Below are 16008 nucleotides of genomic sequence, written 5' to 3'. Positions count from 1 at the left end.
CGTAAAAAATGGTACTAGTAGCTTCCTCGCTTGGCGCTCAGCATTATTAGGACTGGTCAGCCCAGTGTCACTATAATGTGACTGGGTGGGGTATCATGCCACGTGTCTACAGCGTGATATTCCAGTGAGGCAGCACTAAAACGTTGGGCATTGTGCTCACTGCTACAAGTAGACACCGTCATTTATATGACAGAAAAATTGTTGATAAACCCGAACACACACACACACAAACACACACACTCTTTAGTACAGAAAGCCTAGTGCTTGTATTAGCTACAATAACAACTGAAGTATTCTAAACCTGTACAGTGAAATACGAAAGCAAACAGAGTCTGCCGACTAGCATTACAGGTCCATTATCTTAAAACGGAATGTTTGAACATAGAATGTTACCGAAAATAAAAAAGAAAATTTAGATTTCTTACGATATTGGCACAGCCGTCCCGAGTATCCTGGCTCACAGGAACAGCGACCAGAGACTGAATCACATGATGCATTATTCTCACACTGACAACGCTGATCACATTGGTTACCATACCAACCAACCTTACACGATGATGAACAATCTTTACCATGGAAACCAGGCAAGCAAACACAGCCAACTGTTTAAATAATAAAACATTATCTGTTATACCCTGTTATCATTAATACAAATGTGTTTAGAGCATCTTTTTAAAAGAAAAGGAGCGTAACTGAATACTATTAACAAACAAGAAGTTTTGTTTTCATAATGGCCAGTAAACAACATTCAAGCTTTTTTGCTGGATAAGACAAAGACTGACTGAGCAATATTTCAGACTTAAACTGATGATTTTTCAGATCTATTTCTGTAAATAATAAGCAAACAAAATGGGTAAAATGAGTGCACATGTAGATCTATATCAAATACAAGTTCTCATAGTTTCAGGAGTGCTCTTTCTTATTTAACCAAAGACAACGTGAAATATATTTTTCTTCCCCGAGCTAGTCAAGGCAAGACATTTTGAAATAATCATAGTTTGAATCATCTTTTCAAAAACAAGGCCTTTTCTCACAATTTCTTTTAAACACAGGACAGTAGTACTGATATAATATAGCATTCTGAAGAGTTACATGAAGTCTAAAAGTCTTAATCTAAAGCAGAGTTTATTGTTAAAAAGATTTCCGTTCAGTTTGGTTCTCTCAATTTTGTAAATTTCAACCATTTTGGAATTCTGACCCTTTTTTCAGATCCATTCAAAACTTTTAACTGTGAAATTGTTTGATTTTGTGGGCAAGAAATTCCATAGCTCGGATGGAAATGGCTACTTGCATTGGGATATGACTTTGTTGATTTCAACTGCTGAGTATAAAATAAATGGAAGTTTTACTTGTTCCTTGGGAATAAATTTTGTGGATTCACTCGACCATAAAAGTTAGTCCTCCACAAATATTAATGATTTAACAGTATCTTAGTTAGCATTATTCTGACATAAAGCTTCCATAAAATGTTCATGGATAAACAGTCTAAATGAATCAAACAGTAAATGACATATAAAGTATAAAACACATCATAATTTCCTACTGAGGGTGTTTGTTTTATAAAATCGGGGTGGGGGCAGGGGGGGGGGGGGGGGGGGGGGGGGGGGGGGGGGGGGGAAGGAGGGAGGAACGGGGCAAAATTTAGCCCCCAAAACAGCCTAAGAAACACTGGATACCCCGTACGTTCTCTATGCTTTTAGCATGTCAGTTTATTTAGTAGATTATCTGGCAGTATGACTTATATGTCAATCTTTTTTTTTTAAGGAAAAATGTTAGTTATATGAAGGCGTCTGCTCTAGACTGTGTCAGTTATATGAAACGGTTTGCTCTAGACTGTGTTAGTTATATGAAAGCTTTGCTCTAGACTATCTTTAAAAACTTATGGTAATTTGAACAAGGGAAAACCTCTAATACCTTCAGTACAAACTCCACGTTTGTTACAATTCCCTGGGCATTCTAGTATATCACAGTTGACCCCTTTCCAGTAACCATGGCAATGGCATTCTCCAAGCTCACATATTCCATGTCCACTACAGTCTTTAGAGATACAATGAGGTTCATGAACACATAAAATTGTTGATATTTTCCTGGCACAATGGTACTTCCCACTGAAAAATGGCAGAGTCTCTGTGATTAACTGTCACCTTAGTGTCCAACTATAGCTGTTATTGATTATATATTGCAACAAAATTTGAAACCAATACTGCTGCTTTACAAACAAGCAAATTCGATGAAGTGGTACCCCCCGCCGAAAGGGTTTGTGGTGAGGAATGGCAAAAAAAATATATCCGGCAAAAAGTTAAGGATGTTACTACTAAGAAGCAAGTAATTCATTAGGTAGTCAAAATCAATTTAACAGAAAATGAATGGTTTTTTTTTTGGGCGGGGGGGGGGGAAGCGGGGGTAGGTGGGGCAGCAGTGGTGACTGAGTGAGGGTACAAAACTTCACATGTTGATTATAAATATTGATGGAAAATTAAAAATTAAAAAAAAAAAAAAAAAAAAAAAGGCAGGGGGATGCATGACTGGGTGTGGAGGAGTGAGGTGGGGGAACAGTACAACTTTGCATGTTGATATATATTCATGGAAGGTTTGAAAAAAAATTTAAAAATGGAATGAAACAAGAGCTGTCATTAATGGTGACAAATGCCCCCGCAGCGCCTTGACATTTGACCTGGTGACCTTTGACCTGGTGACCCCAAAGTCAATGGGGTTCGTGTACTCAGTAAGTACTATCGGCAAGTGAAGTTTGAAGGTCCTGGGTGCAGTGGTCCGCGAGTAAAGTGCCTTCATGCAAAAAGTTAACGTTGTGACAAACTAACGAACGAACTAACGAACGGACGGACAGTTGAAAACTAATATGCTGCTAAAATTATTTTGGGCGGGGGAGGGGGTTGGGAGGGGGAGTGGGTGTGACCAAGGCAAAGTGGTGACCAGGTGTGGGTACACAACTTCACATGTTTATAATAAATGTTCATGGAAGAAAATGAAAGGAGTTTAATGAAATTCTACCAATTGGTTGGTTTGTTATGTACAAATCTGTGGATTTTTAAACAATTAAAGGGCAATTTAAACTCTAAGGAAAATTGACCGATTAAAAAAAAAAAATGACGGGCATCATCGAAGTATGTTGGTTCATATTTATTTCAAGTTTCATGAAATTGTTACTGAGAAATGGCTGCAGACGTGGATTTTTCATTAAATCTGGGAAATAACTCTAAGGGAAACTGACCAATCCAAAAAACACTTGACGGGCATCAGTGCAGTATGTTGGTTCATGTTTATTTCAAGTTTTATGGAATTCTACCTGCTAGTTATTGAGAAATGGCTGTGAACAGACAGACGCACGCTTGCACGGATGGACAATGCCATTTTAATACCCCCCTCCCGATTTCATTGGCGGGGGATAATAAAAAATTTTTTTAGCAGAGTTTAAATAACAAGTTATCTTTAGCTAGACATTTTACAAATGACTATAAACAAGACTGCATTGCAAGCAACTTGTTATATCAACATCTCATCTTTGATTTCTAAGTGCAAGGAAAGGTGTAATTTCAATGCATTTTAAGTGTACTTTGGATTCATTAAAGATTCACCTTCCAAGCATTAAATAATGCTCTTAATTCATTAAAGTTGCACTTTATATGTTTTTTTTAGATTCATTGTATGTACACATTATATGCATGAAATGTGCACTTTAAAACTCACTATATGATCACTTTGGATAAATTATATAACTGTGCACTTTGGATGAAATAAAGATGTACTTTGGATGCACTAATGGGGCACCTTGATCACATTTATGGTGCACTTCGGATACAAATAAAGGTGAAATTAAATTACATTTTTTTGCATGTAATCTAAGTGTATGACTAAAGAGGTTACCGTACATACCATCTATCTGAGGGCACATTGACTAGAGTATTATTGATAACAAGTGTGGAAGATCCCCCACCATCTAGATTTATAGCGTTGATAGCACCAAACTCCTTCATTATATCTGCTGCCTCGTACAGATTCACCCTGAAATCAAAATCTAATAATAACTGCATCAGCACAGCTAAAACATGAGACACCTAAGATAACCACTGCATATCATTGTTAACAGCAATACATTTAAAATGTATTTGATAAAAAATCTGTAATAATATATCAGTAGCTTTTGCCTACAATTATCACCACTCTGGTCTCCATTTATGTACTTTTAGTAAATTTTATTTGTTTTTAGAAAAAGAAAGATCATCTTGAGTAATACACGTGAGGCTTTTTTACACACAGTTCATAAACTAAATGACAGTTAAAATGATCATGATTATGTAAGTTAAACAAGAGGACCATGATGGTCCTGAATCGCTCACCTCTTCCCAAATGACCCAGTTTTGAGTATGACGTCGTTTTTTCTATTATTTGACATAGTGACCTAGTTTTTGAGCTCATGTGACCCAGTTTTGAACCTGACCTAGATATTATCAAGATAAAAATTCTGACCAATTTTCATGAAGATCCATTGAAAAATATGGTCTCTAGAGAGGTCACAAGGTTTTTCTATTATTTGACCTATTGACCTAGTTTTCAAAGGTACGTGACCCTGTTTTGAACTTTACCTAGATATCAAGGTGAACATTATCACTAATTTTCATGAAGATCTCATGAAAAATATGGCCTCTAGAGAGGTCACAAGGTTTTTCTATTTTTATACCTACTGGCCTAGTTTTTGACCGCACGTGACCTAGTTTCGAAACTGACCTAGATATCATCAAGGTGAACATTCAGATCAATTTTCATGAAGATCCATTGAACAAGAGGACCATGATGGTCCTGAATCGCTCACCTATCCCCACATGACCCAGTGCTGAACTGAGTATGACGTCGTTATTTCTATTATTTGACATAGTGACCTAGTTTTTGAGCACATGTGACCTAGATATCATCAAGATAAAAAATTCTGACCAATTTTCATGAAGATCCATTCAAAAATATGGCCTCTAGAGAGGTCACAAGGCTTTTCTATTATTTGACCTAATGACCTCGTTTTTGAAGGCACGTGACCCACTTATAAACTTGACCTAGATATCATCAAGGTGAACATTCTCACCAATTTTCATGAAGATCTCATGAAAAATATGGCCTCTAGAGAGGTCACAAGATTTTTCTATTTTTCGACCTACTGACCTAGTTTTTGACCGCACATGACCCAGTTACGAACTTCCCCTAGATATCATCAAGGTTGAACATTCTCACCAATTTTCATGAAGATCCATTGAGAAATATGGCCTCTAGAGAGGTCACAAGGTTTTCTATTTTTAGACCTACTGACCTACGTTTTGACCCCACGTGACCCAGTTTCAAACTTGACCTAGATATCATCAAGGTGAACATTCTGACCAATATTCATGAAGATCTCATGAAAAATATGGCCTCTAGAGAGGTCACAAGGTTTTTCTATTTTTAGACCTACTGACCTAGTTTTTGACCGCACGTGACCCAGTTTTAAACATGACCTAGATATCATCAAGGTAAACATTCTGACCAATATTCATGAAGATCTCATGAAAAATATGGCCTCTAGAGAGGTCACAAGGTTTTTCTATTTTTAGACCTACTGACCTTGTTTTTGACCGCACGTGACCCAGTTTTAAACATGACCTAGATATCATCAAGGTAAACATTCTGACCAATTTTCATGAAGATCCATTGAAAAATATGGCCTCTAGAGACGTCACAAGGTTTTTCTATTTTTAGACCTACTGACCTAGTTTTTGACCGCACGTGACCTAGTTTCGAACTTGACCTAGATATCATCAAGGTGAACATTCTGATCAATTTTCATGAAGATCTATTGAGAAATATGGCCTCTAGAGAGGTCACAAGGTTTTTCTATTTTTAGACCTACTGACCTAGTTTTTGACCCCACATGACCCAGTTTCAAACTTGACCTAGATATCATCAAGGTGAACATTCTGACCAACATTCATGAAGATCTCATGAAAAATATGGCCTCTAGAGAAGTCACAAGGTTTTTCTATTTTTAGATCTACTGACCTAGTTTTATATCCCACGTGACCCAGTTTCAAACCTGACCTAGATATCATCAAGATGAACATTCTGACCAATTTTCATGAAGATCCATTGAGAAATATGGCCTATAGAGTGGTCACAAGGTTTTTCTATTTTAGACCTAATGACCTAGTTTTTGACCCCACGTGACCCAGTTTCGAACTTGACCTAGATATCATCAAGGTGAACATTCTGACCAATATTCATGAAGATCTCATGAAAAATATGGCCTCTAGAGAGGTCACAAGGTTTTTCTATTTTTAGACCTACTGACCTAGTTTTTGACCCCATGTGACCCAGTTTCGAACTTGACCTAGATATGATCAAGGTGAACGTTCTGACCAATTTTCATGAAGATCTTATGAAATATATGGCCTCTAGAGAGGTCACAAGGTTTTTCTATTTTTAGACCTACTGACCTAGTTTTTGAAGGCATGTGACCCAGTTTCGAACTTGACCTAGATATCATCAAGATGAACATTCTGACCAACTTTCATAAAGATCCCAAAAAAAAATGTGACCTCTAGAGTGGTCACAAGCAAAAGTTTACGGACGGACGGACGGACGGACGACGGACGACGGACGCTGCGTGATCACAAAAGCTCACCTTGTCACTATGTGACAGGTGAGCTAAAAATATGGCCTCTAGAGAGGTCAAAAGATTTTTCTAATTTTAGACCTACTGACCTACTTTTGACCGCAGTTGACCCAGTTTCAAACCTGACCTAGATATCATCAAGATGAACATTCAGACCAACTTTCATACAGATCCCATGAAAGGTATGGCCTCTAGAGAGGTCACAAGGTTTTTTTATTATTTGACCTACTGACCTAGTTTTTTATGGCACGTGACCCAGTTTCAAACTTGACCTAGATATCATCAAGGTGAACATTCTGACCAATTTTCATGAAGATCCATTCAAGGGTATGTCCTCTAGAGAGGTCACAAGGTTTTTCTATTTCAAGACCTACTGACCTAGTTTTTGATCGCAGTTGACCATGTTTCAAACTTGACCTATATATCATCAAGATAAACATTCAGACCAACTTTCATACAGATCCCATGAAAAATATGGCCTCTAGAGAGGTCACAACGTTTTTTCATTATTTGACCTACTGACCTACTTTTTGATGGCACGTGACCCACTTTCGAACTTGACTTAGATATCATCAAGATGAACATTCTGACCAATTTTTATGGAGATCCATTCATAAGTATGGCCTCTAGAGAGGTCACAAGGTTTTTCTATTTTTAGACCTACTGACCTAGTTTTTGACCGCACATGACCCTGTTTCGAACTTGACCTAGATATCATCAAGATGAACATTCAGACCAACTTTCATATAGATCCCATGAAAAATATGGCCTTTAGAGAGGTCACAAGGTTTTTATATTATTTGACCTACTGACCTAGTTTTTGACCGCACGTGACCCACTTTCGAACTTGACCTAGATGTCATCAAGATGAACATTCAGACCAACTTTCATACAGATCCAATGAAAAATATGGCCTTTAGAGAGGTCACAAGGTTTTTCTATTATTTGACCTACTGACCTAGTTTTTGATGGCACGTGACCCACTTTCAAACTTGACCTACATATCATCAAGGTGAACATTCTGACCAATATTCATGAAGATCTCATGATATATATGGCCTCTAGAGAGGTCACAAGGTTTTTCTATTTTTAGACCTACTGACCTAGTTTTTGACCGCACGTGACCCAGTTTCGAACTTGACCTAGATATCATCAAGATGAACATTCAGACCAACTTTCATACAGATCCCATGAAAAATATGGCCTTTAGAGAGGTCACAAGGTTTTTCTATTATTTGACCTACTGACCTAGTTTTTGATGGCACGTGACCCACTTTCTAACTTGACCTAGATATCATCAAGATGAACATTCAGACCAACTTTCATACAGATCCCATGAAAAATATGGCCTCTAGAGAGGTCACAAGGTTTTTCTATTATTTGACCTACTGACCTAGTTTTTGACGGCACGTGACCCACTTTCGAACTTGACCTAGATATCATCAAGGTGAACATTCTGACCAATTTTCATGAAGATCTCATGAAATATATGGCCTCTAGAGAGGTCACAAGGTTTTTCTATTTTTAGACCTACTGACCTAGTTTTTAACCGCACGTGACCCAGTTTCGAACTTGACCTAGATATCATCAAGATGAACATTCAGACCAACTTTCATACAGATCCCATGAAAAATATGGCCTTTAGAGGAGGTCACAAGGTTTTTCTATTATTTGACCTACTGACCTAGTTTTTGATGGCACGTGACCCAGTTTCGAACTTGACCTAGATATCATCAAGGTGAACGTTCTGACCAATTTTCATGAAGATCTTGTGAAATATATGGGCCTCTAGAGAGGTCACAAGGTTTTTCTATTTTTAGACCTACTGACCTAGTTTTTGACGGCACGTGACCCAGTTTCGAACTTGACCTAGATATCATCAAGTTGAACATTCTGACCAACTTTCATAAAGATCCAATGAAAAATGTGACCTCTAGAGTGGTCACAAGCAAAAGTTTACGGAGTGACGCACGCACGGACGGACGACGGACGACGGACACCGCGCGATCACAAAAGCTCACCTTGTCACTTTGTGACAGGTGAGCTAAAAACCAACAGTCTTGTCAGAACATGTTACACCTTAATAAGCTTAATCTACACAAGATGACATTTTTACGTAGGATGGTTTTCCTTTCTGTATGCAAAGTCCAAGTTCTATCCTATGTTATCTGATACATGATGCTACATAATAACTTCCAGTGTATCAAACATGAAACTACATTAATTAAAGAATATGTCATTTATTTATTATGACATATAGCCATTTTGCTCCTTTATACTTTTTTATAAGAGTTTCAGATTTGAACATAATCTTAAAGATCTTAAAGCCTCAGTTCTGACCAACATGACAAACTTGATTTTGGAAGCTTTTGAGGAAGAAAAAAATCTCAAAATTCAAAAAGAATGCAAAGGATTTTTTTCTTTGTTTACTTTTTCTACAGACTAAAAGTACCTACCCATTTCTCCCTGTCTTTCCTTCAACCTGCATAATCATTACCCTGCCTTGTTCATCATGCCCTACCAAAGTCCTTGCTGAAACAACTGATGAAAACCGCTGCAGAGTGCCTGTCTCTTCTGTATCCCTACACTCACTGGCAATACTTTCATCAACATGAACTTTACCGTCCTTTAGTACCCAGATTGCCCCACCCACTAACTGTAAGAAGTCATCTTTTACCAGGTCTATTTCAGACAGATATCTGTAATTATAAAAAGATTATCTTTAAATCTCTAAGTACTAAAACTATCTAAATTTGAATCTACCTTTCCAATGACAAAACTTTATATAGGGCATATATAATGGGAAATGGGTTACCTACAGACCATAAGAAATCATTATGAAGTTTGACTCTGGAGATTACTGATCCGAAACACTTTTTCAACTCTAAAGCCACATTAACCTTGAACTTTGATCTAAAGAGCCAAAAAACCAGTAATGGTCATCAACTGACAACAAGCAACCCTAAAGTAAAGTCAAATGGTCATGGACAAAGCACTCTCTTATTGCTTTGACACCATTCTCAAGGTCAATGTGACCTGGCAATTTGACTCAAAAACCATAGGAGTTATCTAATGACCAAAGCTACATTTGTAATATGCTACTGAGTTTGACAGCCCAGGGTATTCTCAAGTTAGAACACAAACAATCTCAAGGTCAAAGTGGCAAAGTTACAGACTGGTAAGGATTTTAATAAACAGAATGCTCAATTTCAGAAAGGCAGTTTTGAAATAAATGGCTGTCTGGTGAGTTGCCATCAACTTCAGCATAAAATAGCAGTTGATTCTGTAAATGTATGTCCGCTTCAAGTGTGGGAGAGTGTGGGTTTAATCCCTGGCTGACTCGTACCAAAGAGGTGAAAATTATACTAAAAGCTCCATTAGCATTTAAAAGGAAAATGGCTTATTTCTTCATAGCCTCATGGAGTCATGGTGAGGGATTCCATCAGGAATGAGGTGTAGAGTGTTTTAATATAATTATTAAGTTGATAAACTTGTTCCACAATCAACTTAAATAACTGAATTTTGTACAACATGAATTTTAGCAAAAGCTCCAGGTAACAACAGCCCTGTTTCACATTGTTTCAAGCAGCACAAGATGAAGAAACTGCTGTATTACATACTGCACATCAGATTTAATGAATAATCACAAATTAACAACAAATGAGCCGTGCCATGAGAAAACCAACATAGTGGGTATGCGACCAGCATGGATCCAGACCAGCCTGCGCATCCGCTGGTCACATACCCACTATGTTGGTTTTCTCATGGCACGGCTCAAATTATGTGCAAAGAAATTACAAGTTGAAATAATTGCCATATATTAATGAACATTTTTCATTTTCTTCAGTTAATGATTTTACATGGAACCATGCATACCATATGTTCAAAGCAAATGAGTCAGAGATTCATTCCTTAGATACTTTTGAAATAACTTTTTATTAAATTTGCATTCCAAACAAAGTAATTTTATCTTTTATTTTTGTATACAAGTTCAAATCTTAAAAACCTGGTTTTGTAAAATTATGAATTTAAAAAAAATAAATATATATATTGAGAGTGAAATACCAGTTCTCTTAGAATGTTTCAATTATATCTGATCAGTTAAAAGTTACAGAAAAGTGGCATGTTTGGTGTGACCAGAAGATTTTTTTTTAAAGATGTGCTATGATCCCATTTAATTCAATATTTCATTATTTGATACTGATTTAAATTTCAAAAAGAACATCCTGTTTTATAAAATATACATACTCAGCTAAATATATAAACTCTTTCACAATCAAATATCAAATATAATTAAAAAAAAACTTCCAATTTTTAGTGGCATTACAAGTTCATATTGACTATATCTTTTAATGCATCTATTTAAGTGGAATTATGGGCATTTTTCATGTAAAAATCCAGCTGAAATAGATGTGTGTGTAAAAAGGATGGAGGAAATTAGAACTGAAATAATGTACATGTATAGCAAAATTGTATTTTACTTAAATTAATACACTCAAAATCAGTTATACATCGCAAGAATAATTCACTCGGGCTACGCCCTCATGAAATTATTCCATAGATGTATAACCTCTTTCCATGTACAAATAACGTTAAAACACGGTTTTTCTATACATTATTTCTTAATTAAAACAAAAAAAAAAATTTGTTTTTTTTCTATTTGCAAAAATGTCATATACCTTGTATCATATATCTTTATGCTAAGAATTTTCTAAATAACAACTGCATCAAAGTGAAAAGTAAACTATTACAAAATGTATATTACTTCTTTACTTTCAATACGTCTATCATGGCCACTTACTTCAAGAAATTTAAATTTCATTTTACTACAAAATACTTACGGTCAAGGCAAGTTCATTTAAGAGGAAAATCACTTCCTTGAAAGAGGTTAATTAATGTCTACCCCAGAGGGGCAAAGTATCATGTATCATATCATATTATATTATAACTTTAATACATGTATAACAAAGTTATATAAAGAATTGTGTTTAATAGGTATATGGCCTTTGAACTGTTTAAATGAATTGAACAATTCAAACTATAAAGAAAATGCAATGCCACATGGGAATGAAAATGTGTGGTTTTTGACCAAAAAAAATCTATTTCATGGGGATATGCAAAGTTTGTTAATTTCAAATTTTAAACATAAAATGAATGGGGACTTTAATTGTTCCTGGAGATTAAAATTTATGGATTAATACAACCCCAAAATACTTGAAAATTAGTCTTTTGCCAAAATCAATCATTCTACCTGAAGATTGAAATGTAAAATGACTGAACTGCTGTAAAATCATTTAGTTTCAATGGCATGACATTTCATGGTAGCTGCCAAAACAGCAATTTTTTGTTGTTGGTGGGGACATACACAATATATTGCATTAAAATTCTGGGAGTAAAATAAATAGAAATTTTATTTCTTAGTGTGATAAAATTTGGAGTATTGATAAAACCACAAAATCCATGACAAAACAAGTCCATCACAAAAAACTGATTTTACAGTATGTACCATTTAACAAAGTAAAGAGGCAGCTTACCCTGTAAAAATCTGTCCTGACTTTGTGATACCAAAGTGAGCATTCTGTATTCCCTCAGTATCCTGCACTAGTCTACCATCACTTACAATGTTACCTGTAATTAGATGTTTTAAATACAGTCCAACCTTTCTAGAGTAAACACCACTGGGAAGACTTATGTATGACTTGTTCATGTAAACAGCATTAATTTTACCCTGGAGTCTTCATTTACTATTACTTTTATCAAGTAGGCAAAATATATTTTGCTATGCTGATTAAAAGAGGTCATTCACAGAGGTCATACAGTATCACAAACAAGGCTTTTGCAGGTTATGGTTTTGCTTGTTTGATATAGGTTTTGCGACATTATTTTAATTGAATTTCATCCTATTCACTATAATACAATGAATACAGTATTTTACAAACCGTAACAAGCTCCGTTATGTGTATTAAACAATCCAGCATTGGTTGCTAGAAGACAATGTTTTGGTTCAGCAGTAGTTTTCACCTTGGCTAATGTTTTATTCCTGAATTTACAGGTCCCTTCATGTAAAGGCTCGTACACAGAAACAGTTTTCACTGGATTATGCACGTGTGCAATATGCAACAACACATCTCTGTTTCCAATGCTATATCTGGTATGGTGAGAATCTACAATAGGAAGTGTCAGAATATCTGATTTTCCTCCTTTGTCATTCCCGTGGGCAGGGAACGTGTTACTCACTTTGTGTCCATATGCGTAATGTTTACAGTTTCTTTTCACACGTTTGATACCATCAACTTTATACGGGTATCCTAATATATCATCCGATGATTCAGTCCCGAATAATCTGTAATGCCCTCCTGTCAAATCACTTGTTACACTGACCACTTCACTGAAACAAACACAAAAAATAAATAATAAAAACATTTCAGCTATGATTTAACTGAAAAATAAATATTTTTCTTTACAGTTGAGACATAATCAAGTAAGTTGTCATGCGTTCATTATCCACCAGCAGTGACAGACCTACAGGTAACAAATCAAACATTCATGATTGACTTTAACAGCATTTTTATTGGCTTGCCGATAGCTGGTAAGTACAAATTTAATGATAAAGAAGTAAATTTCAAATATATGCTCTTTGATGAAGAAAATCTTTCTTATTTACATGCACAAGGCTGAAATCTAATATTTTCATTATCATTAACATCAACATAATTTTTACCATTTAATAATCTACTTTTCAGATTTGTGTCAACATGACATAACATAGCATCATCATCATTAACTTGTAACCATAACAATATCAGTAACATTATTATCATTATTATCATACATGTACCAGATTTATATAGCCCCTTTTTCATGATGAACTTTACATCATAGCAAATGCAGCTACAAAGGGCGCAGAATTCATCCTCTACTAGTACAGACAAAGAGCGATCAGACCAGATGGACTGAGTGAAATAAAGCCCCCAGAACAGCTAGAGAGAAAACCTTTTTAGATACAGGCATGTCCGACTAACTTAGCCTAGCTCTTTGCGAATAGACAGTCTGGTTCTTTAACGTGCCCAGTGTATAGCACTGATACACATAAAGCCGTCTTTCCTGAGAAGAACCAGTACAGGCCTTTTATGTAGGTGGGAGACACTCATTATCATCATCATCGTCGTTGATAAAGTCATTTGTACTGACACGTTATCATTTCTTTAACTTTTCATTTACATCATGAATCATGTTTTGTTCATAATTCAAGTACAATCAGCTTGGGTATTCCAAATCAGTTTTCAAAAAATTTAATGGGACTAGATCTAATGCTTCTTCATGCACAAACTCATATATATATTCATGAATAGATTAATATATTGCTAATAAAAAGACATTATCTGATAATATGAAGCATTACATACTTTGCCAAATATTTAATTTTCCCCAACCTCCATGAGTTCTGATATTTCGGACAATTTTCTAATATTTGCCAACGTATTTGTTGTCAGCAGTAAAACATTACAGGGTGAGCTGTATTCTAAACTGATTCCGTCAATACTCAAGTAGACTGCACTATAATTCTAATAGGAATATTAACAAATTTTTACATGAATAGAGAAAAACAGTATCAAAACCAAGAACTTGTTTACAAATATGAAAAAGAAAAAGGTTTCTATTGATCACATACACCTTTTTACTTTATTTTCTTCAGCAGATGTTTAATTCTTATGAATGTAATGTAATACATGAGAAAGCAGATTACATTATATACAGCATAATACAATGGCCTGCCCAATACATCAACAATTTTCTATTCAGAGGCTGTTCACTGTTCTTTTATATTATAATAATAGTGAACTTACTTATGGCAGAGGAAGAATATGATTATCAATATTGTTATGAATTCTTTTTGCATAAATTAACAAGTTTACAAAAGAAATAAAAAGATGCTGTCATATATTGATTTTTGTGAAGCTCATAAATATCAGTTGATAGGTATTCTGCAAGTGGTAAGCAACCACTAATTGAACGAGTGGTCAGCAGCCACTAATAGAACAAATGGTCAGCAACAACTAAAAGAACAATTAGAAACAACCACAGACTGAGGCATGAATTTATAGCAGTGCTATTTATTTTAAACTCTCAGGTCTGACCTTAAAATGCTGTGAAATATATGTCAGAATGAGATATTCTTACACATGATCTCCACACATTTTAAATATTCTTAGTTTTCCTTACATATAAACTTTAATACACAGAGAAGAAAACAGGTATCTTTTGGTTTCTCTGCAGTATACAGCTTTAATATGGTACCTCATATTCCAATTATTAGGGACCAAGTATTTTACTTCAAGATACCAGTAACCAAAATGTGACTTAAAAACTTGTTGTAGATGTTTTTCAGTAAAATTAAATGTCTTGCTCAATCTGACTAAAGTACATCTCCTATTACGCTACGCATAGGATCTGAAAACGACCTATTCATTGCCTCGTTCTGACGGCCCTTTCACTAGCCAATCAGAGCCTAGCTTACAACATCTTGCAAATCTACCTGTAGCATTGACTTTTGATATTTACAATTCTTATGTCGTAAGGTATCAGATAGCCGGTTAGCTCAGTCGGTAGGCCACTTGCTTCGTAAGCGAGGGGTCCCTGGTTCGAGTCCTGGAACAACTGCATATTTTTCTTACTCTTTGACAATCGAACAAGTCGTCTGATTGGATAACATAAAAATAGCAATAATGGAAATCCAAAATATACAGAAGACGAATGTGAATGGGTCGTTCTCAGATCTTCGTTTAGAAGATCAAGCACTTTAGTCAGATTGATGTCTTGCTATAGCTTCATTTAATATATATATACATATAAATATGTTACAAACATTTTATACACATTTTGTGAGTACTATGGCTCTTATTTACTTTTATTTGCCAAAGTATTTTGATACAGAGAGCAATTTTTTATTTACAGACACTGAATATGTAAATACATGGGATTATTTGGCAAACAGGATTTTGAAGTTAATTCCACATATTTTAACCTGAATTTCTCAGAACATTGCACTTTTTTTAGGGAGTGGCTTGGGGTAGGGGTGTCTAGAGGTCCAGAAATCAATGTGAATACTTGAGTGGTATTTGCAGAGAGGGAACTTTCATTTATCTAGCAAAAACATGTGATGACTTCAAAAGTTTGCTCAAGATTGTTTCTTCCTGTTTTTCAATACATTGCAAGTGGTGGTTAACAAAAATATTTATAATCCATTAACCCTGAGAAAAAAGGGATCACCGAAAATTTGTGAAAATCTTGAATATCATATATATTAATCAATTAATTAATTATATATAAATATATTTAGATTTTTAGAAATA

The 16008-nt window shown here is 35.3% G+C and overlaps 1 protein-coding gene across 1 annotated transcript in view; it reads right to left on the bottom strand.

The window, feature by feature from the left end:
- LOC123548672 (N-acetylglucosamine-1-phosphodiester alpha-N-acetylglucosaminidase-like) overlaps positions 1–16008 on the bottom strand; it is a 47302-nt gene that overhangs the window by 13065 nt on the left and 18229 nt on the right. Inside the window, exons 2-7 of the mRNA XM_045336145.2 lie at positions 12595–13043; positions 12190–12283; positions 9112–9354; positions 3895–4023; positions 1915–2108; positions 426–602 (exon numbers count right to left, since the gene is read on the bottom strand). Of these exons, the coding sequence (XP_045192080.2) occupies positions 426–602; positions 1915–2108; positions 3895–4023; positions 9112–9354; positions 12190–12283; positions 12595–13043 (1286 nt within the window). The remainder of the gene's footprint in view (positions 1–425; positions 603–1914; positions 2109–3894; positions 4024–9111; positions 9355–12189; positions 12284–12594; positions 13044–16008) is intronic.

This window comes from Mercenaria mercenaria, chromosome 6, assembly GCF_021730395.1.
Source record: "Mercenaria mercenaria strain notata chromosome 6, MADL_Memer_1, whole genome shotgun sequence".
NCBI lineage: Eukaryota > Metazoa > Mollusca > Bivalvia > Venerida > Veneridae > Mercenaria > Mercenaria mercenaria.
The sequence above is the reverse complement of the archived record's forward strand: the minus strand, read 5'-3'. Positions and strand labels throughout refer to the sequence as shown.